The sequence below is a fragment of the Hibiscus syriacus genome, unplaced genomic scaffold (assembly GCF_006381635.1).
Source record: "Hibiscus syriacus cultivar Baekdansim isolate YM2019G1 unplaced genomic scaffold, ASM638163v2 tig00009023_pilon, whole genome shotgun sequence".
NCBI classification, from domain to species: domain Eukaryota; kingdom Viridiplantae; phylum Streptophyta; class Magnoliopsida; order Malvales; family Malvaceae; genus Hibiscus; species Hibiscus syriacus.
The window spans coordinates 1137321-1161989 of NW_024062184.1; the positions used below are offsets into that span (position 1 = coordinate 1137321).

General features: G+C 34.3%; 2 protein-coding genes and 1 pseudogene across 2 annotated transcripts; 1 reads left to right on the forward strand and 2 right to left on the reverse strand.

Annotated features, from left to right (window-relative positions):
- The first annotated feature begins 13004 nt into the window (after nt 1-13004).
- On the forward strand, nt 13005-16036 carry LOC120203095 (probable beta-D-xylosidase 7). The gene is made up of 6 exons (XM_039203449.1): nt 13005-13553; nt 13596-13895; nt 13978-14147; nt 14233-14330; nt 14424-15188; nt 15269-16036. The coding sequence occupies exons 1-6, from the start codon at nt 13101-13103 to the stop codon at nt 15856-15858; spliced, it is 2376 nt and encodes a 791-aa protein (XP_039059380.1). The 5' UTR covers nt 13005-13100; the 3' UTR covers nt 15859-16036.
- LOC120203096 lies at nt 16019-17112 on the reverse strand (annotated as a pseudogene).
- Nucleotides 17113-21290: 4178 nt separating this feature from the next.
- Nucleotides 21291-24585, reverse strand: LOC120203094 (agamous-like MADS-box protein AGL104). Its single transcript, XM_039203448.1, is given in 12 exon segments — nt 21291-21613; nt 21715-22017; nt 22146-22175; nt 22177-22197; nt 22272-22371; nt 23019-23080; nt 23164-23191; nt 23317-23378; nt 23472-23490; nt 23599-23631; nt 23738-23791; nt 24345-24585. Coding segments are annotated over 12 exon segments (1050 nt in total). The 5' UTR covers nt 24530-24585; the 3' UTR covers nt 21291-21460.
- Nucleotides 24586-24669: the final 84 nt, after the last annotated feature.

Genomic DNA, 24669 nt, shown 5'->3' on the forward strand with positions numbered 1-24669 from the left:
ATGTTCAAATGTTGTTTAAGGATTAATTTGATTGATTGAACATGATTAATTTTCAATATATGAATTTCCAATACCACTAGAGCTAATTAATTTAGCATTTTTGAGTGTTTAAAATGGATTTTTGTCATTTTTGTGCTTCATGCATCGATGCATCCCTTTGAATGTGCATCGATGCATCCATCGGGTTTTTGGATAAAAAACCCTATTTCTTCCTCATTTTCTCAAAACACTCTTGAAACTCTCTCTCCCTCCTTACTATCAAAATTGCTCCAAATCCTTGGTTTTTTTATCGAAATCTTCGAGCTTTTCAACTCCTTATCCTGCTCTTATCATCAAATCGTGCAACACAACTTCTCATTCTCACAAAATCCGAAATTTTCAAGGTATTTTTCTAAAAACTCATATTTTATTGAATCTTGATCTTAGGACTAGTTTTAATTAGTTTTAGGATGAACATTATATCGGGCATTGATTGTTTGATGATTACAAACTAGATTTTACAACTAATTTCTTCAAAAAAACTAACAAATTTTCAATAAATTTTTGAACTTTCGAAATAAAAAATATTATTCAAAAATCTGAATTTAATTTTTAAATTTGATGTTTTTTGATTTAATTATGTTGTTTTCATATACATATTATGATTTTTTCAAAAATTATTTTCAAATAGTTTTCAAAACCTTGCCCATTAGGATTTGATTTAGAGAACTTTGAATTATTGAGGACTCAATTGAGTTTTGGGATTGATTAAATTGCATATATGTGTTTCAATTTGCAGGTTATATTCCTTTTTTCGATTCCTAAACCATGTCTAATCCCAAACGCCCTATAACTTCATCGAGTCGTTCTCGTTCAAACTAACCTCCTAATCTCATTCCTCCTCTACCTACATCTCTTATAGGATCCTGTTTTAATATGCCTGAACGTCGTAGAGACGACTTGTACCATAGGTATATAAATTCTTTCCAATCTTATAGAATCTGGGAAGAGCGTATTCTTTCTCTTCAAGCCATGATAGATATTGACTTCGAATACCTTCTGATTCTTAAAACATGGAAGTTTGATAAAATGTTTCACCTCAAACCTATCGTATATCATCAATTAGTCCGTATTTTCTACTCTAATGCGGTATGCATTCAAAACCAGACTCAGTGTGGAACTATAGCAATCAGATCCTACGTTTTAGGACAATATATTAATATTGACCTCGAGACTATAGCTTTCCATTTTGGGTTAGAAGAAAAAAGTTTTATTTAATGAGAATGAAACTGTGGATTATCCCTATGTTCCAAACGCTAGTGTTAGTACTCTAAGTTCTCATCACGATCGTTTTCTTCATTTGATGATCTCTTGGTGGTTTAGACTATCCGGAGGTAGGTACTCCACTCTTCGTACTAGGGATTTATGGTGGATGCACTGTATTAATAATAAGATCAAAATAAATCTGCCCCACATTATATTTAGTCAACTAGTGGACATCATAAACATTGTTCCTTAAAAACATGTCGAAACATTGATTTATGGATGTCTTCTTAGTAACCTTTTTATCAAACTCGGTCTAAATGTCTCTCTCGACAATCCTATCCCTCTCTAAAATCAAATCAATCTCACCTCATTGAAGAAAGCGGATTAGAAACAAGACGAGGAAACCAGTCTTTGGGTTTTTCGACCCGGTAAACAAACCCCGGGAGCTAGTTCTTCACGAGCTGCTCCTAGCTCTTCTCGTGCTCATCCTCCTTCGGCACCGGCTACTGACGATGATCCCGAGTTTCAACAACTTATGCAAGATATCGACGATCATGTACCAGACGATGAGCCTGCACCGGATCCAGAACGTCAAGAAGATAAAAAAAACCACCATATTTTTTATCTTTCTTAGAGTCGTTTGATCTGAGGTTTGCCTCCATGGAGTCTCAGATTATTGAATTTCAGCGGGAGATGCGTGAACGAATGGACGCTCTCACTTTTGAAGTTCGAGCTCATTATCCTCCTCCTTCCGATCCTCCGATGGAGTAGATTTGTTTCCTTGTTATGCTTTCTTGGTTTTCTAAAACTTGGATTGATTTTGATGTTTCTGGATTGTTTATTTTGGATCCTTAAATGTTTGAATTTGTTAGGAGTTATGATTTGGATGCTTGGCTGATTGAACTTATTTTATGTATTTGGTTTGATTTTAACTTTATTATTTTGAGCTTAATGTTTCTTAATTTTTGCATCATATTAGTTCATTATGACCAATTATGCCATTTCACATTTAATTATGAATATTGATTATGAAACTAATGGCTAATCTCTCTTTTGATCTTTGATCTTAGCAACTTAAGCTATATATATATATATTTAATCAATTGGCTATGTTTTTCAAAACCTTGTTTAAATCGATTTTTAAGTCTTTCTGATTTAACAAAAAGGGGGAGAAGTGTTAAGTGTTAAAATGTTTTAAAGGGGGGAAGTGTTAAAGTAAGGGGGAGATTGTTGAAAACATTTTGATGTTTTGATATAACAAATTAAGTATAAATGAATTTTAAGATTTTACAAATGATTTTCTAAGTATATTCGATTTAATTACTCGAATATCAAATTATTACTCCAAGTCTTCAAGATCAATTTCAAACCTTACTAAACGTGTAAAATTGTGTTTTATACTTAATATATTTTAAAAACAATTTTCATAAAGTATTTTGAACCAAAATCAAGCCTAAAATCAATTTTTCAGAGTGATGCACCGATGCACCAATCCATGCATCGATGCACCATGGAATAAATTGAACATCGAATGCATTTCATGCACCGATGCACATACTATGCATCGATGCACTCAGAGTTTTATGAAAACATTGAATGCATTTGATGCATCGATGCACCAACTATGCATCGATGCACTCTTCCTATTTTGAAACATCGAATGCATTTCATGCATCGATGCACTCTTAGTGCACCGATGCACTAAGGGTCCAACAGTCAAAATATTTGAATTTTACACTTGATGCACCGATGCACCTAGTGTATGCATCGATGCACTGACGCTCCCAACTAATTTTATTAATTGTTTTCACACTTAAACGACTATATTGACTCCATTAACCATCCCCAACGTTCAAAATCATTTGAAGGAGTATTTAAACAAGTTATGAAGCCATTGATCAATAACAAGAAAGAAGAAATCATAGAAAAACAAGAGAGAAAGCATCAAACATCAAGTTTGTGCAAATCAAGCCAATTTTCCTTTCAATATTCATTTTTCCTTCAAGAACACAATTTGTGCTCATTTGTAATCATCTTTGAGTGTTCTTATCTTGTTCTAGAATTGTGCAAACATATTGCCTTGTGAGGTTTTCCTTGTAAGTTTTCAAATTTATGTATTTATCTTTGAAAAAGAGTGTGCTCAAGAATTGGGGCGTAATTCTTGAGGGAGTTGTAGGGTTGGTTACTCTTTGTCCTCAAAAGAAAGAATAAATTAATGAATTTGTTGGAAAATCCTTAGTGTGAATATCTAAGGTAGTGGACGTAGACTTTGGTTGAGAAAGTCGAACCACTCTAAATCGTTGTGCAACTTCTTTCAATTTTCTGCAAAAAGCTTCCACCAAATTTTAAATTACCAATTCACCCCCCTCTTGGCCGATTCCGTCGATCGATTAACTATACAGAATCTTTCCCTGTCAAAAACCGATAGAGGAGATTTTTTCGTGCTCCTTCTTTTCTAGTTAACTTCTAATGACTAATCCCCATACGATTTTCTTGATAACTAAAAAATCCAAAAAAACTGTCCAGAATTGCATGCCTTGTTAGCCTCTATACGTGGCTAAGAGAAAATCTATTTTTTTATATTCTGTTTCAGGTACAATCCCAAACGGTTGCACGGGTTGAACATCGGGCTTATGGGCACGGGTTGAACATCGGGCTTATGGGCTCGGTTGTTGATATGTCACACATAGCCGACTGATGATTGTTTGGTTTACTGGTGTGGCCTGCTAGGCTTGCTGTACTTTGGGTCTTGTAATATGGTTTGGACTTAAACCCAAATTGAGTCTTTGTAATAACCTAAAAAATTAAAATAAAATTAATATATAATATTTAATAATTATAATAATAAAAATAAAAACACTAAAAAATCCCAGATAAAACGGGTGTCAACAACTACCCCTCTTTGTCCACTGTTATACCATAAAAGTAGGACAAAGAGTAAACACACCAGTTTTCGTCCCAAGGCAACCAAATTTTCCATGGGAAATCTGTTCCACTGCAACTTCAGGATAAGTGAGACTTGAAAAATCTTCGAAAAACGTGTCTGCTCCCTATTCTTTCAGGGAATATAGGACTCGAACAATCTTCAGCAAATTGGTCCGCTTCCTATTTTTTCAGGGAGTATAGGACTCAAACAATATTCAGCAAATGCGTCCGGCTCCCTATTCTTTCATGGAGTATAGGACTCGAAACAATCTTCAACAAACGTGTCCACTCCCTATTCTTTCAGAGAGTATAGGACTCAAACAATCTTTAGCAAACGTGTTTGCTCCCTATTCTTTCAAGGAGTATAGGACTCGAGCAATCTTCAGCAAATGTCTTTACTCCCTATTCTTTCAGGGAGTATAGGACTCGAACAATCTTCAACAAATGTATTTGCGCCCTATTCTTTCAGAGAGTATAGGACTCGAAATTGATTTGCTTCACTACTCTTCCGTGAAGGCTTAAGATTAATTTGCATTACTACTCTTTCGTGAAGGCTTAAGACGGTCCGGATGACTTATCATCTTACTCGGAAGCCTTACTGATGGCTTGCTTCACTACTCTGTCATGAAGACTTAAGATTGATTTTCTTTACTACTCTTCTGTGAAGGCTTAAAATTGATTTGCTTCACTGCTCTTCCGTGAAGGCTTAAGATTGACTTTCCCCAATCTCATGTGTGCAAGTCCTTTTAATTGATTGATCCGCTTCTCTATACACGAGAATATTTTCTTTTTCCCTACATCTGATGGTCCTCACTTCAAAGAAATGCTTCTTATGTGGATTAGACCTCTCTGTTCTTCAGGGTATGCCTCTTTAAACATGATTTCTTGTGTTTGATGTTTGAAATCTTCCTTTAAACTTGTTGGGCTTTTGACATCATGAATCTTCCCTTTTCACTTGAAGATCTGTCAAGACTATGTGTTTAAATGCAAATGCAATTAAATGTAATGCATTTTCTTTTATGCAAATGATGTTCTTATGAATTCATAAATGTGGATTCAATCTTCATTTGACTCCAAAGTGGGGGACTTTGTCTTCTTCCACTTGATCACTTCTTCCCATGGTTTACTCAGATATCAATATAGCGACTCATGATTTCAAGCTTGCATTCTTCTTAAGATCTGCTCGATCATCTTGTGGTCTTTACTTTCTATCTTCATTTCGGAGAAAATGTTTTCTCTCTCGAGTTCTTGCTATGATAGGAAATACGACCTTGTTGCCCCGTTTTGAAGACTATGTATATGTCTATGCCAAACTCCGCAAAGATCAAAGGGAGAGCTGCGCCTATTTTGATTTGACTCTAGAAACACAACACCAAGAATATCTACCCTAATTTTTCATGTCACCACATCTAATCAAATATCAAATAAGGCTTGTTTATACCATATCATGTCGAGAGGTTTAATAACAACCCATCATTCAACCTTAGTTGATCCAACTAGTTTTTTGCTGTTAAAATTCCATCACCACTTCCATGGAAAGAAATCTTCATCATTTCTCATTTTTAACCTTGGGTGGAAGAAAACCTTCATCTTGGGTAATGAAAACACCACATGATCGCAAAATTGATTCAACACCATATTTACAGGCTCGTAAAACATTTGACAACACATTCATTTTCCTGTGGCTTCTTCCCATATCTTTCAACAAGAGAAGCTCTTTGCATAGTGTTCAGAGCTTTTGTATGGTATTACAAGGATACTAAAACTCAATGAAAATTAAAGTGGGATGTTTCGACTCGCCAACATTAATGCATGTGAAATCACCAGAGTAATACAACTGTATGATGTACAAAATGATCATATATGATAAACTCCACTGTCACTGTTTCACCATTTTCATTCTTCATACATTTCTATCCCTTTGGAACTATTTGTTCAATTCAATGAAATTTCCATAGGATAACATGGGCTTTTAAAGCTGCCTCACATTACTTCTAGCTGAAATAGTCCTTCAAAATGCCCCAATATTTCAAGTTATAAGATTCATTCTCAATGACTGTCTGATTTGGATCTTATGATCCTCGCAAGGTATGGTTTTGGTAATACCCCAATGTGGGTACTCATGGCTCTCTTCGTGCCAAAATCTCTTAACCTTGAATGCTCACATTCTAGTGTCACTAAATAATAGTATTGTGAAATAGCTTGAGGGCTTCTCTTCATGATGCCACGGATACTTAAGAAGTGATCAATTATTCTAACAAAATGTCTTGCATTTTGTTATGAGCTGGGATATAGGTCCTTTTCGGATTAAGAAAATCATCTTATTCTTGATTGGTTGCACTCTTGCATTTTTATATGCACTGGGATATGTGCCCCTTTCACATAAGGTGATCATTTTCTTGATAGGTTGCTGACAATGTCACAAAGGAGTGTTACAAGCTCCTTTCTTCAGTCCTTCTAATCTCTTGGACTATTTTCTTTCAACATTGTGGAATGCTTCATTATTCTGACATCGTTTATTCTTTCTTTAATAGAGGTAGAATTATCCTCACCAGCTTCAAGGACCTTTCACATTTGAGGATGTTCTGTTTGAAAATGTTTTTCCCGTTTCTCTTATTTTAGGTATCAAAGAATGAAAGAATTTTAAAAAACATTGCCCCTTAATTCAGACTTACAATTGAATCAAATTATAAACATGAGTTCACAAAATATCAAGAGAATCAATATCTCTTTAATGTTTTTAGAGTTATAACTCTTTGACAAGTGTCAAAATTGAGGGGTTGGCTTCAAGTTGGCTTCCTACTTTCTAAGGTTTCGGCCACCAAATGTCATTTTTTTCTTGGTTGTTGTGAACATCGCAACATACCCTTATGTCTTGGCTTGGTATTTTAATCAGATGCATACAAAATGGCACAACTAACATAATCAGTTACTAGACTTTCTAGAACACTTCTATTTCGGTTCTCTAAAATCTTCCATTTATTCATGCTTCGTAGACTCCTCTAACAAAGTCAGTACAGAAATATCAATCTAAAAATAAAATTCCTGAGTGCTCGTGTGAAATTGCCTATAACAGGTGTTCCTTAACTCCCTTAGTCCATCTTTACTGAAACTCCTTATTTATAAAATTTGTCATGGTTTGGCTAGTTGAAATTAGCTTTATTGTAATTTGTCTTTATCAGGTTAGTTGAATCTTATCCATAAAGCTGGGGCGTTTAACCAATTATTTTAGAGGGACAACTCAAGCTTTATTGTATATATATTATAATCACCTTTATCAGGCTAGCTGAATCTTATCCATAAAGCCATGGCGTTTAACCAATTGCTCTAAAGGGACAACTCAAGCTTTATTGTATACATATAATATTATAATCTAGGTATACAGATCCAATTTCTTAAACTTGTCAAGAAGAACCTGTTATAGTCTAGGTATTGTTGAAAGTCAAGAAAATCTCATCCTTAGAGTTAAATTTCCAAGCAATTAACCTAAACTAGATTCACATACTCAACTATTCCATCTGTAAAAATCATAATCATCATTTAACGTCACCAACAAAAGTGTGATCTATTCAGTTTTGTAATATCATGCACAAAAGATGCCCTATGATGTCCGCTCTTACGTATACCTGAATACCAAGCCTCTTGTTCATTCTCTTATGAGAGGAGAAGGCTATATTGGTCCCTGCAAGAGAAGGGTATGGTTTTTGAACATATCTTCTAGGGGTAAGGTCCAGAGTCCTTGTTTTATCAGTTTTTAATCATGTCACTTTGTCAAAGACTTATAATTCCGATCATTTAAAGAGTTTTTAATTCAGTTGATATTCAAAGAATTTCAAGTCTGCAAATTTAATTCAATGCTCACCATCTTTAAAGTAGCATAAATTCATTTAAATATCCTTACAAAAAAACCGAGGAAAGAATGAAAAACAAATTCAAATACGATGTTACAAATGGAATAAAGTTTCATGATGGAATGAAATGATCTTTTTCTAATTAGGATGCCCTATTATTCATCTAATGTAGCGACATTTGACCCAAATAGATGCTACATACTATGCTTTGATGCCCCAATCGAGTTCGTCATCCACTGTTCCACCAATTCTTGTGTCCACACCCCATTTTTCATAAGCATCTCTATATCATTTAACAACAACCTACAATTCCTTGTAGAATACCCCGATGCCCCCAAGTGGAAATCACAAACACTATCTTGATCATAACTGTGGGCATAAGGGCTTGGTTGTACTTTCACTGGCCTCGGTATGAGGTATTGACCTTTAATCAAATGGGGATATAAATTCGAGATATAAGTTTGGAACACTTTCAAAGTATTTTTCGATCATGGGACTTTCTTTGGTCGGCTCAAGCGAATAACTGCTTCTTTTCTTTTACAACTGTAGGGGCTCTGGGCGTTACATTTCACCTCATTAGCTTTCTCTTTTCCTAGCATGATCTCTGTCACATTTTCTGGAGTCGTACTCAATCCTTGGAATTGACTTGGATTACCAAACTCCCCAACAGGTTCTTGATCATTTGCTATCATCGTATTGGTTGCACAATTAACATTATGATGTTTACTCGAAATCTTCATTTTTTTCTTGGATAAAAGGGTTCTCTAACGATTTCTCCTCATATATCATTGTAACCATCATGCTCATCAACTTGTATATCTGTTCTCTGGATTCATCTTGGAACTTCCTCGCTTTATCATTCATTTCTTGTTGAGTATTTACAAGTTATTCTTGGATTCTTTCGATCTTACTAACACGTGCTAATATCTCATTCATTGCTTTCTATCTTTCCAGAAACACACCCCGGTAACTTCAATTTGCTTTCAGAGCTTCTGTCCTCATGTTTTCATGATTGATGCATGTAAAAATGCTTAAATTAAAGTAGTGCGAATATAAATGTGGATGCCAAATGCAAATGCAAAAGGTGTTAATTCCAAAAGTGACCACCATGGAACAACCTTCATTTAGACAATAAGATTTCATTACACCATGTAGTCAAAATACAATTGTGATTCTTCATTTCTTCATTTCCTTGAGTCGTACTCTTCATGGAATCTAACATTGAACTCAAAGTTGTCAACGTATTTTATAACCTTTGATGATGTTGGATGTCCTTAAATTGAATCTTGAGATCTCCATTTTTACTTCAAATACGAAGTGTTCTTCATGTCTTTATGAAAGGTCTTCTCGTCTTTGGTATGACTGTATCTATCTCATAAGGGAGCATCTCTATCTTTGCGCCTTTAAAGAAAGTCTTTAATCAACTTCAGATTTCTCCATTCATTGGATGTCATTCTTCATGGATCGTTTGAACATCTTTAGATCTCCTGATTTTGACTACATGGTTAAGAATTTCTTATCTCATTATGACCAACATTATTATTAGTTAATCACTTATGAATTAACACCTTTGGATGACATAAAGATGCAAATGCAATAAATCCAAAATAAAATAGACATAAAACCAAAAGGGGTTAGTACACATAAGATAAATAACAAGATAATAAGTACCGTAATCATTAAATAATATCTACCCTCACATGTTGGCTACTCAATCATGCTTTAGTAGATCCTACCCAACATGATATCTACTCACATGCTTTATCATTCACAAAAAATCCTAACCGCATGATATCTAATTCGCATGCTGGTTTGAAAAATAAACCTAACTGCATGATCTCTAGTTCGCATACATTTATTCAAAAAGAGAAATTAAATGACTCAAAAAGCTTTTTCTTGTGTACCCTCCTCACGGGATTCTTAAGGTTCGGGTTAGATTTTACCTAGGTTTTAGGTTCACTATATGATGGGTTCAGCTCTAAAGTAAAAGGTTATCGAATTATCCTTTTCGGTGCCCCCTTGAGCTGTCGAACCCTCAATCTTGGCCCATCACAGGCTTTTAGGATCGAGTTCAATTTCGAGGGAACATAGTCGCCAAGCTGTCGAAACGATTTTTTTTCTTAATGTGAGATTTTGAAAACCACACCATTTTTAATTTACCTCTTAATTTGATTAATTTTTAATTAAAAAGTAATGTGATTTAAAAACCTCTTGTTTCGAAAAAATTTGGGATTCTCTTTACGATAAAAAAACATACGATACGAGGAGTCGCCACTAATATTTGATTAGGGTGTGATTAGGCACCCATAAATGTTTTGCCATTTTAAATAAAAATTAATTTTAATTAAAATGACAAGTCTAGGTCTGCGTTACAAGAAAATGAGTTCTGGAGTCGATTACGTGTGGGGAAGGATTAGCACCTCTACAACGCCTTAAATCGGTACCTAATCGATTAATTAATGTCTTTGCAATGAAATTTACAAATTCGACTTTCATTTGATTTATAATCCCATAACACAACAAAGATGCAAATTTCATACTGAATTATAATATTCAAAAGCACCACAATAGATTAAATAAAAATTACCAAGCCTTTTATAAAGATAAAGAATATGCAGTTATTTAAAAATATTGAGACTAGATCTTAGATAAGTTCTAACAATCTTTTCTCGAAAAATTTAAATAACCGAACATTTCTTTTTATTTCGTTCCCAAATTTTAAGTGAAGAATTTTTTTGGTGTTATTAATGGGATACACGTTTAATTTAAAATCATCAAGAGTGGCTTTCTAATAAGTTAAGACAAGCCCCTTAAAACAGTCTTAAATTAAAAGGGTATTACCCTTAATCTGATTATGTATTTTTAAGTCAAGTTATGCATGTGAGGGTATCATACATGAATTAACTGAAAATATTATGCAATTATCTAAATAATAACAAATATACGAAAACAAGTATTATACTATAAATAATAATGAAACTGAAACAAAACAAAATACCATTATAAAGGACTAACGTCAAAATAAACCCTAACCATACTCGAGACTAAAAAGTAACATGCAAAAATTTAGAGTTCTAATGTCTAAATTACAGTAATTAAATAAATTAACATTTAGGACTAACATTAAAAGTGCATAAAATACAAAGACCAAATTAAAAACATAAAAGACTCAATTTGAGGACTAAAACGTAGCAAGTTTAAAACTGATGAACCTCACCTGTCATTATCCTACTCACAAAACACAGGTTAACCAAAATATCCAAAATGCTACCCTTTTTTAGGGTTTAATTAACCTCTTTAAATTTGAACTAAAAAACCTAAATCTAATATCACTCTCCCATAGTCAACTTTCTCATCATTTTCCCTTTCTTTTATCAGTTTGAAACCCCTTACCCTAGCCTCCATCACTGAAACTTTTGCCAAACCAGAGCTCTAATTGCCACTATTAACAACACAGCCCACTCAAAAAGGCCCTCTGGCTGACGCTTGGTCGCCTTTCACCGATGATCACTCATAGCCTTCTCTCTTTCTCTGAAACGTGGTTCCTCGCAAATCTAACACTATCATCGGCCACCGCTCAACAATGGCTGGAGAAAACTAATCCTAAACCAACCTCCACACCTCGGTTTCCCCTCTAGACCATAAACTCGAGGCTAAAGCTTGCTAAATCGACCCTTAAACACCGGGAATGACCTTCGACCCTTTATTTACTTCTATCTCCGACGAACTAAGACAAGACTCATCTCTTAGGTAAGCGTGTCCTTATCTCTCTTTCTATTTCATTTCTTGTTTTTTTCCTCGGACTTATCTGATTTACAAATACTAACCCCGGTCCCTAAACGCCTCGACCCTTTCACTACTCGTGTCTAACATAAGTTTCCACTCCCGACGAAGGCTTGGGATCATTCCTCTTCGGTGAAATCTAACCGAAATAAGGTATAAAACCAACTATTCATTTCTGTTTTTACTTCAAAACTCCCTTCTTTTATTATGCTTATTTCAAAATAGAACACACACACTACACTGTAAATCAAAAATGAACTTAGAATGAATATACCTCAAGAAATTGCTATTGCCTATGTGAATGAGTGATATTTACTTCTACTGCCAGAGTGAAATAAAAAAAATGCTTTCCTTTATTCCTTTGAAATTGGTTGTCGAAAGACATTTACAAATTTTTTTGATATGTTCTCTTTTTCTGCTACAATGGTTTTTTTAGTGGTTCCTGAATGAAAATCCAAAATGGCTTTTCTTTTCGAATACCGTAGCAGAAGTCCCTCCGTGCACTCACTGTTTTTCTCCTCCTTGTTTGCTCTTCTTTGTAAAAGAAATAAGAAAAAAAGTTGTTTTCTCTGTCCTTTCTCGAATATGAGGAGAAAAGAACCTATTACACTGTTTCTATCCCCCTGTTACAATTGTTTTCCCCATTTAATGAATCTCTCCCTGTCAAAAACAGATAGAGGAGGTTTTTTCGTGCTCCCCTCTTTTCTGGTTAACTGCTGATGACTAATCCCCCACGGTTTTCTTGATAATTAAAAATATCCCAAAAACCGTCCATAACTGCATGCCTTGCTGGCCTCTATACATGGCTGAGAGAAAATCCATTTTTGTTATTTTTTGTTGCAGGTACAATCCCAGACGATTGCACGAGTTGAACAGTTGGCTCATGGGCTCGGTTGTTGACACGTCACATAAAGTCAATTGATGATGGTTAGGTTTATAGGCGTGGCCTGCTAGACTTGCTGTATTTTGGGTCTTGTAACATGGTTTGGACTTAAACCCAAATTGAATCTTTATAATGACCTAAAAAAATAAAATAAAATAAATATCTAATATTTAATAATTATAATAATAAAAATAAAAACACTAAAAATCCCGGACAAAACCGGTCTCAAACAGACGAGTTGCAATATTATCTTTTAGCAGAGTAAGCAAGCAAGGTTGAGTCCAGACCATTCACTGTGACAGTGGTCCTATAATTAATAAGACAATGCATGCACCAAAGCTCCCACAGAACACTTTCCTTATCTTTTCACTCATGCCCGTTCTGCTCAGTGCTCACACGATTCAGTCACCGACATGAAGCTCCGAACTCCGTCTCTACTTCATCTCATTCACGTCACTTCATTGCTACTCATCGCATCCGAGTCGACTCAACCTCCCTTCTCCTGCGACTCATCCGACCCACGAACCAATTCCTACCCTTTCTGCAGAACCACACTCCCCATCACCCAACGCGTTCAAGATCTGGTTTCCAGGCTCACATTAGATGAAAAAATATCCCAACTCGTTAACTCAGCTCCGGCTATTCCAAGACTCGGCATTCCGGACTATCAATGGTGGTCCGAAGCTTTACATGGAGTAGCCTATTCTTTGAGGGTCACGCAAGGCATTCGTTTCAACGGAACAATTCGATCAGCCACTAGTTTCCCTCAAGTCATTCTCACCGCTGCAACCTTCGATGCTCACCTCTGGTATCGCATTGGCCAGGCAAGTCCTTTAAAGTACTGCATGTTCTATGTTCGACTAAAGGTCCACGAGAACCATTTTTCATCTTTTGATGATTGTCTTTAGGCGGTTGGAATAGAAGCCAGAGCAATTTACAACGTTGGACAAGCAAAAGGGATGACATTTTGGGCACCAAATATCAATATATATAGGGACCCGAGGTGGGGGAGAGGGCAAGAAACACCTGGTGAGGATCCTATGGTTACTGGGAAATATGCAGTGTCATTTGTGAGAGGATTACAAGGGGATTCTTTTGAAGGTGGGAAACTTGGTGAACATCTTCAAGCTTCTGCTTGTTGTAAGCATTTTACAGCTTATGATTTAGATAACTGGAGAGGAATGACAAGATATGTATTCAATGCAAAAGTAAGTTTCAAACTTTGTTTGTTTATTTGATTGCTTTTTGATTATTTGAAAGACCCCATTTGGCCATTTCTTTGGATTTCAGGTTAGTTTACAGGATTTAGCAGATACATATCAGCCACCATTCAAGAGTTGCATTCAACAAGGGAATGCCAGTGGGATAATGTGCGCTTACAATCGTGTTAATGGAGTCCCCAACTGTGCTGATTATGATCTGTTGTCGAAAACAGCCCGAGGCCAGTGGGGTTTCAATGGGTAATATGATTAGGCTCTTTCCGTTTCAGCCATAACATTTCCAGAAAGATTATTTTTATGATTATCTTGGTTAAAATATAATCAGGTACATCACCTCTGACTGTGATGCTGTCTCCATCATTCATGAAGATCAAGGATATGCTAAACTGCCAGAGGATGCTGTAGCAGATGTTCTTAAAGCCGGTATTTTGAACTTTTCTTCGCCTCAATTATCATTTTTTATGTTGACGGATGCCAATATCATCGTTATTAACTTTTGATTGTGGAATTTCACAGGAATGGATGTCAACTGTGGTACCTATTTGAAGAAATACACCAAATCAGCTGTTGAAAAGAGAAAATTGCCTGTATCTGAAATAGATAGAGCCCTTCATAACCTTTTCTCTGTCAGAATGAGGCTCGGGTTTTTCAACGGTAATCCAGTAAGACAGCCTTTCGGTAACATACATTCGGATCAGGTTTGTTCTCACGAGCATCGGAATCTTGCCCTTGAAGCTGCTCGGAATGGCATTGTTCTTCTGAAAAACACTGACAAGCTCCTTCCACTTTCGAAAACCAAAACTACTTCCCTTTCAGTAATAGGCCCTAATGCTGATTCTGCAAAAACTCTCATTGGAAACTATGCAGGCCCTCCTTGCAAACCCATTACGCCATTGCAAGGATTGAAAAACTATGTTAAAGACATCAGGTATCACCAAGGTTGTGATGCAGTCAACTGTTCTTCTGCTTTCACTGCTCAAGCAGTGAATATGGCAAAGGGAACAGATCATGTGGTGTTAGTAATGGGATTGGATCAAACCCAAGAGAGAGAAGATCACGATCGTGTTGACTTGGTTCTTCCACCAAAGCAACAAAACCTGATATCCACCATTGCAAGAGTTGCTAAGATTCCAGTCATTTTGGTGCTTCTATCAGGAGGTCCGATTGACATATCGTTTGCCAAAAACGATAAACGCATCGGAGGCATTCTATGGGCCGGTTATCCAGGTGAAGTCGGAGGTCGTGCACTTGCAGAAATTATATTTGGTGATCACAACCCTGGTGAGTTATCGTTTATCTGTCTTGTGTTGTAGTCTAAACAAAAGGCATACTTAAGTTGCAAGCTTCCTGTTTATATGCAGGAGGGAGGTTACCAGTTACTTGGTATCCGCAAAATTACGTTAAAATACCAATGACAGACATGAGAATGCGTCCCGAACCATCTTCCAGCTATCCCGGTCGCACCTATAGATTCTACCAAGGACCCAAGGTTTTTGAATTTGGTTATGGTCTGAGCTACTCAAACTATATTTACCAGTTTCTCCCTATGACACAAAACAAGGTCTATTTAAACAATCAGTCAAGTTCTCAGATAGTTGAGAACTCAAATCCTCTCAGATACATGCTAGTTTCAGAGATGGGAACAGAAGTTTGTGACAAGATGAAGTACCCTGTCACGCTTAGAGTTCAAAACGATGGCATCATGGCGGGAAAGCATCCCCTATTGCTATTTGTGAGGCCGGAAAAAGCAAGTAATGGGAGGCCAGTGAAACAATTAGTAGCATTCCAGAGTGTTAATCTGAATGCAGGTGAAAGTGCCGATATTGAATTTGAGTTGAGGCCATGTGAGCATCTTAGCTCAGCCAATGAAGATGGTTTGATGGCAATACAAGAAGGGTCTTATTTGTTGAGCATTGGAGACAGAGAATCAGAGATTCAAGTTGTTCTATGATACAGATCATATCTACCGTATCCAATAAACAGAACTTTTAAATCCATCTTTACTTACAAGTTATGAGTAGAAGTTTCGTTTTGTATTGTCTTGGTAGATTCATCAGGTGAAAAGAACAGCAATTACTCAAAAAAATACTTCTCAGACAGAAACCATAACATTCAAAGGAATAAGCTATTTTAAGCCCCCTCTAAATGTAGAAGTAAACCAAGAAATACACATAACAATAGCAGACAACATATTTCATAGGCAAATAAAAACCCCAAACCACACTCTAAACATCTTCCTCATCTTCCTGGTACATCTTCATGATCTCAGCACAGCCAGCTTCAGGCTCATCAGCCATGAAGCCCATGGCATTGGCATAGCGAGTGGTGGATGCAATGCCATTGTCGTTGGTCAAGATCACGGTGGCACGTTCACGACCTGGGGTCACTGTGGCACAGTCAAGCTGGGAGCTCTTCACTAGAACTGCATCACAGATCTGATCCAAGTGATCCTCATGAACAGGGATCTCGTATTTTCCGGCTTTATCGGTGTATCCCTCCCTCTCGTAGACAACTTGGTTGGTCTTCCTGTCGTAGCATACCACCTTAACCTTGGCATCTGCAAAAGCATATGATACCAGAAAATCAATATTCAGAACCAAAACACTAACATGAAGCAAAGGACAATTTTTTTATGCAAAAATAATGGGGAAACTCAGTTCTTAACAACACCAACAGCCACATCCTCTTCCATATCCAAGAACTACATTTTTGGGAGCAAACCCATCATCTTAAAAAACATAAAATTCTCAGCTTTTCATTAAAATGTACACCTTTGAACAGCCTATTGATTTGCAAGATTCGTACTTTGTGATTTTCAGTAGTGAAAAGGAAAAAAAAGACTAAAATTGACCACCAGTTCCACGTACCCTTAGGTTCTCTTCAACTCAAAGTAACTTCAAAACCTGAAACTACTACACACTTCTATCAGCTCAGAAGCTAAGCCACCAGATCCAACATAAACACACAAAAGTAGAAGAGAAATGAAAAGGTACCAGGTACGAATTGACTCTTGGGGTTTCAAAACCAGCACGGCAACGGTCACAGTACACATGCCCTTGAACATCAATGGGTCCTTCACCATGCGAGTAGCACTGACCAAAGCTGGAAGCACACATAGTGCAACGAACAACAAAACTTTGGCCATTTTCTTGCTGGGTTTTTCTTGAAAAATGTATTGAAGAAATGCACAAATAAAAAGACTGTAGAGGCAGCGAAATGATGATCAAATGAGTGTGATATAAAGGAAATTAAAGAAAGTATAAAGTATAGTAATAGTCACTGAACTTTGTTTAATATTGCATTTAGATCTCAAAACTTTTTAAACTTGCAATATAGTCATCCAACATTTAGTTCTTTGCAATATGGTCCCGACGTAACCGTCCATTTGACGCCATTACACTGCCGTTAGAAGAAGATGACGTAGCAATATGATCACCACTTGCAGCTATGAAAATTAGGGTAATTATATAAATGGTCACTGAACTTTTCAGGCGTTGTATTTAGGTCTCTCAACTTTTAAAACTTACAACACAATCCTCAATTTAATTCTAAATCCCAAATTCCAAAATAATTCAATTACATTCTGAACCTTAAATTCTAAAATACTTCAATTTAGGGTTTATATATTTAAGTATTTTGGAATTTAGGGTTCAAAATGTAATTGAAGTGTTTGGAATTTGAACATTAATTTACTATTTGACTGCATGTCAAGGATATTAATATTCAATGTTAGTTTTGAACCAAAACCATCTAATTTTATTTATTTCTTCTTAATCAAAACTTTTAGTACACCTTATGAAAGATATTCAGTCCATCATAATACAAGTGAAAGAGGAAAAGCTTACTTCCGGAGAGCCCAAAAGAGAAAATAAACACCTTCTTGCAAGTGAAGAGAGAGACTAAGAAATAAATGTAATCAGTGTTGTGTTTCAGCAATTCTTCCTTTATTTTTTCTTTGTAAATAAAAAGCTGAAAGACAGAGCACTGCTTGGATTTACAATTTTACATGGCTGAAAACTGAAGAACAAAAATCAAACGAGAGTGCATGCGAGCGAAAGAGACAAAGAGGTGAAGGTGATGTTTGGGATTTCATTATATTTGATCATCCGTTGGAAAATCTTTAACACAAGGATTAAACGAAGAAATTATTATATGTCATTTATACAAAATAATTTCAGCTTTGTTGGTGACTTTCGACAATGATACTTAGTTCATCTTAGTAGTATTTGTCAACTCTGCATTTCTAACCCTATTTTTTCTCACAAACATTTAATCAAACATCAATGCTCCACCTGAGATGATATGTATCTAACATTACGCCTTGAATAGTTTATGGTATCGATAGCCCCTTGGTCGAATATTCTCTCAATTGACCCTTATTCAAGTCAACACCTCCATAGAATTCAAAGTTAGATTATAATTTCCCATGCATCATCGACTAAAAAGTTGTTAAGGAAATTAGAAGAGAGAAGCGAAAAAGAAAATTCGAGATTGAAAAGGAATTTGAGGTTTAGAATTAAATTGAGGAATGTGTTGTAAGTTTTAAAAGTTGATGGACCTAAATGCAAGCGCCTGACAAATTTAGTGACCAATTATATAATTTATCCTAATTTTCATAGTTGTAAAAGGTGATCTCACTGCCAAATCATCATCTTCTAATGGCTGTGTAACGAACGTCAAACAGTCGGTTACGTCGGGGACCATATTACAAACAAACTAAATGTTAGAGGATTGTATCGTAAGTTTTAAAAGTTTGAGGAGCTAAATGCAAGCATCAGAAAAGTTCAGTGACCATTACTATACTTTACCCTTATATAAAAGTGGGAAATTGAAAAAAAAAATTATTACGCTATGCTGAGGGAGTACGTTCGTGTGAGTTTTGACTAGATGTGTAAGTTGCTGGTTTTGGATGCCACGTCAAGGAGTTGTTGGTGATCTGATAATTTTGATGGGGATTAAGGGTGGTATTGTGAAAAGATGAGGTTGGAGTGGTGATGTGGCGATCTATTATTGGTGGAGTGGAAGAGAATGTGGAGATAGTGACCGTAGAGGATAGAACACGGGTCGTGATTGATTGCAGCTGGCTGTTGTCGGTGGTCACATGGGGTCACTTTGAAACGGATGCCAGAGGAAGAAGTGTGGGACTGATGCCCTATTCCATTATCATGTTAAATTTTGGGTAACTACATGTTTAGTATTAATCTCTTATTTTTATTTTTAGAGTTGATTTATTCAACTATATTTTAAAAAATCATGTTTAATGTTTAGTTTAAGTTTTAATTTAGTATTCGTAGTTAAAAAATTTAAAAAACTGATGTGACATTTTTTTATTTTCAATATGATGCAGTATTATCTTATAGTGACATGTCAACATCACTGTTAAATTTTTTATGGTAATGTACTAAAATGAAATATAAACTAAATGTTATGTATGATTTTGAAAAAAAAAATTAAATACCATAATAGAACAAAAATAGTAGTTTAAATACCCTAAATTCTTTTTTTCCCCTGAAAGAGCTAAATTCTTTTATTAGTTGCTATATATGAAGTCTAAATTGAAATTTTAGTTTTAATATTTAATTTGATTTTTATATTTTTTATTTTTAAAATATTTAATTTTTGATTCTTATTAATGATAGTTGTTAAATTTATCAAGTTAAAAATTATTATTAATTTATATATTATGAATAATTTATATATTTAAGTTATATTTTTTAATCTAATTATTTCAAGTTACTGTAACATAATTATATTATTTTTATATAACTTTAAATTAAAATCAAAGATTTATAGTATAAAAACACACATGTATATATATTGATCGAATTAAACTATAAAATTTAACTTATACATAACAAAATTAATATAAAATTTACTTTAAATAAGATAATAATTATGTTAGATATTTTTTATATATGTAATATAAATTTTGGTTTAATATGTAAAATAAAATGAATAATTGAATTTTTATATTTAAGGATAATATTAAGTTGGATATCAATATTTTTTTTATAAATTTGAATTTATAGTTTCAGATTTAAATTTATCTACAAATAATATAAAATTTTAACTAATTTAATTAATAATATAAAATTATACAATACTCGACGAGCACCATTAATTTAATTTATAAAAATTTAAAATTGTAAAATACTCAACATATAATTATAAATTAGTTAAAAATCTAAATGTAAATTATTTAAAATAAAATATTAATTAAATTATTTTCTATAATATTTTTTACAGATTATACCACTTACACCTAATTATTGTCTTTTTTCATTTTAACTCTCATTTTTTAAATTTTGTTGATCAAGTCATCTAATTATTTACATACATTCAATCAAGCCACTTGTTGTTAACATTTAATAGAAATGCTGACATGACAGTTAATAAAATTGATATAATTACATATTTGATCCTCAATATCTATAAATGCTATCAATTTAGTTATAATGTTAATTCAATTTAATAATTTGACTATATGACAGAGAAAACAAATTGAAAAAATAATAAATGGAGGGAATTAAACTTGGGTCTCATGAGATGTAGGGAATTAAACTTGGATCTCATGAGATATTTGAGTGAGTTCTTAACACTGGACTAATAATTAATTTTGACTCATGTTTTACAACATATTATACTTATCTTGTATTATAACAAAAATAATAAAATGAATCAAACCTATTTTTTATTCAGTTAGCGATTTATAAATATATACATTTTAAAGCTTACCACCGACATCAATACTCCTAAACACCTGTGTCAGAAACATATAAAATCCTTTAACGTTCTTGACAACTTTTAAACACGTGTTTTCTTGTGTGGTTGTTGTTGATCTGATTGTTGATGGTACCCTACGTAGAGTCACCTTGCTGATCAAGTTATCCTCCTGTGTGCCCTTCCATAATATCACTCTTCATTATATGGAGGAGGTCCGTGGTTTAAATAGGAAAAAAACTAACAAAAATAATGTCCTGGATTAATTTAACTCAATTTTAAATAATATAGTTATTTTTTCAATTGCAATATCTGTTTGTTTATTAATGATTTTTGAATTTCAAAGCCAACTGATTTTAGGTTGATTCAATTATGTCAGTTTAAATCACAAAATTTATCGAGTGACATCAGTAGTAAAAGAATTGTTGTTATTTTCTGAGATTCTAAGTTTGAGCATCATGAATGCCAAGGATGTGAGCGTTCAATGTCAAATGGTTGAGAGTCATCTTTAAATAGATAATGTCTTATATTTACCTCATATTAATATAAAAATACAAAATTCAATTAATTTGATTTTTATAGATATTTTTAGTATTTTTTTCAAATAGTGATTCTATATAAATCATTAATGGATAATTTTTTTTCAATTATGCATCTAGATCTCGTAATATGAAAAGTAGATGCCAAAAAAGAAAGAAAAAATGGTGTTTCCCATGGTACATTTACTAGGATGCATGCTTGTATCCCAAGGAAGCATGGCCTAGGGTTTCGGAATATTACAACAGGAAATTGAAGTTGTTATATAGCAGTGTGAGAAGGGCATGCATGCATGGTCATTGCCCATTGTGTTGTTCTTGAACTCTGTTCTCATAGTTTGATCCTTCGTTATCTGCCATCTGACCATGTGAATTATAGTTCCCTGGAATTTCCATTTGCTGTTCATTTGCTACCATTTCTGCCAGCTCCTGATGCCCCACCATTCCATGCTGCTAACAAATTACGGTTACGAACTTTATCGATCGTCGGTTTTCAGATGTAATCAAGATTATTGTGAATGACCGAATTCGTAAAATAATGAATACTGAACCTGAACATGGGAATATAAGTTTGGTGGCATAGAATTGGACTGAATCCGTGCAGAAGCAAAAGACTGAGGCCACGGTGGGAAATTTTCGGCATTCGGGTTCGAGACGTGGCATTGATCTCCTCCCATGTTGTGTGGATCCACATTTGACATGCTTCCTTGCAACAATGGATCGTACACAGCCGATGAAAGATCCCTGAGAGAATTTAAAGATGCCGAAGCATCGAAGATCTGGGATTGGTTTTGGCCATTATCAGGGAGCTGCCAATTGACGACCTCGTTCTCGAAAGAGGATGGTAATCCTTGCTGCTAAGAAAAATCCAACATGAAAGATAAAAAAATTCCTACCTTTTTTTTTCCATTGACAATAACAAAATTAGCTGGGGGCTAAAATATTGCAAATCAATGCTTCCATGTTAAGTTACCAAAACTACCTGTATAGGAGATGGATCATATGAAGATAAAGTGGTTGCTCAATATGTATTCCTGTGAACCAAAGGTATGGAAATTTCATGTAAAAAGAAAAATGGAAATTATGTTATAACAACAACAATTCCGACCTTTCGTTGCACAACATTTGCTAATGTTTCCACAAGATGTTTCTCACAAGATTCAAGCTCCGCCATGGATGTGAACCTAAAAGGATCAGGTTCATACGCCCTGTATTTAAAGAATCAATAAGTTAATTAGCCCAAACTTGAAAAAATTGTTCCATTTTAATTTTATTCGCAAATCTTAATATATTGGCTAAAATACACAAATGGTCCCCCGACTATAGGGTGTTGCTTTATTGAGTCCCATCACTATTAAAAGTTATAAAGGGTCCTCCATTATAGGGAGTTGCTTTATTGAGTCCTCGACTATTAAAAGTTATGAAATAGTCCCCCACTATAGGGAGTTGCTTTATTGAGTCCATCGACTATTAAAAGCTACAAAAGATCACTACTATTCATTATGTTTCAGACTCATCATTTTCCGTTAAAAAAGTGATAGAAGTCTGAGTTGGACATTAACCTTCTGACTAAGATATGATAAATCTGATCTCATAATCTTAAACAACTATCATATCTCAATCAGCACGTTAACATCCAACTCACACAACCGCTAATTTTTTAACGGAAAAAGATGAGTTTGGAACATAATGAATAGTCAGGTAACCATTTTGTAACTTTTAATAGTCGAGGGACTCAACAAAGCAACTCCCTATAGTCGAGGGACCATTTTGAAACTTTTAATAGCCAAATGACTCAATAAAACAGTATCATATAGTCGAGGACCATTTGTATACTTTATCCTAATATATTTACCTTAGTTGTTCCTCGGCCATTTGAAGTTGTTGTTGTAATCTTACAATTTCTTGCTGGATTTCCTGTGAGAAAGACATTAATAACAAATACAAATATAAAAATAAAAATAAATAACGTAGAAGAAAATACAGAATGTTTATGATACCTTAAAATCAGAGTTAAAAGCTGTTGGACTGCTTTGGGTAAAAATACATGGGGGAAAAAACCATTTCCCCATTAGCTAATATATTTAAATATATTTTAAAATGGAAAAAATTGAAAATTATACCAAAATATAGAGAGAAAAAGGAAGACAAACTTGGCAAGTTGAAGAGCAATATCATTTTCACTTCTTAGCTGCTGGAGAATCCTAAGCAAATACTGCAAAAATACAGAATTTCATGAACTCAGATTCCATATAATTTCATTTTCATGGAAAATATCATTATCCTATCAATGACTCATTTTCCTTACCTCTTTATTTTGGATATCACTGCAATAATAAAAAAACATGAATAAAGAACATTAGCTTTAGAATATGAATTTCAAGTCTTAAGGAGAAATTAAAACAATACAGAAAAAAGGGTTTATAAGGACATACGGATGCCTGATTTGTTCAGGGAAAATCAGAGCACTGCAGCGGATAAATTAATAGAGATATTACCAAATCAACATGTGAAATGAAGTATATATTAGGTTGAAAATAACATTGAACACTATAAAATGGTGAAGAGAATTACTGTTCTCTTTCTCGATCGGGGAGATTAATGTAACGCATAAAGACATCCTCGATCCTGTTTTTTTCATAGAAAAAGATTAAACACATATCAAACATTTACTTAAAGTCTATAAGTATCTTCGAGTTAAAGTAACAGAAGTTCCTTTAACAGTTAAAAGTTGGTGAAAACAAAAGCTATATCATGCATGATTCTTTCATGCATGCATGCACGCAGCTTTTCGTAGACTTGGATTGTTTTCTACACATAATTAATGTTTACTGTGTTTATATTAAATAAAAAAACATTTTCAAAGAGACACATCTGAAATCATATAATTGAAAAAACTCGTAACTTGACTCATCAAAGATTCATATTTGAATATGAATATAAAAATATAATTTTTAAATACATAAACACATAATTAATGTTTACTGTGTTTATATTAAATAAAAAAACATTTTCAAAGAGACACATCTGAAATCATATAATTGAAAAAACTCGTAACTTGACTCATCAAAGATTCATATTTGAATATGAATATAAAAATATAATTTTTAAATACATAAGGAAATGATAAAAGGGTTAATGAAGAAATAAAAAATGGAAATGCATGGGGAATGAATGAAACCTTCTTCTGCCAGAAAAATGGCTAATCCGACCAGAAGGAGAGAACATGATAAGAGCAATGTCAATATCACAAAGGATGGAAAGTTCATAAGCCTTTTTAATCAACCCATTCCTACGCTTGGAAAAGGTGACCTGACGATTGGTGTTGTTTTCTATTCTCTTAATCTCCAGCTTAACACGTCCCATACCTCTCTCTTTCTTTCTGTAAACCCTAAATATGCTCTATACGCCAAAATGTAAACTTCTTTCTTCTTTTTTATTGGTTTGAAAACCCTAATCCGAATTTATTTCTAGAACAAGGCAAAATCTAAGGGATTGCTACTTGG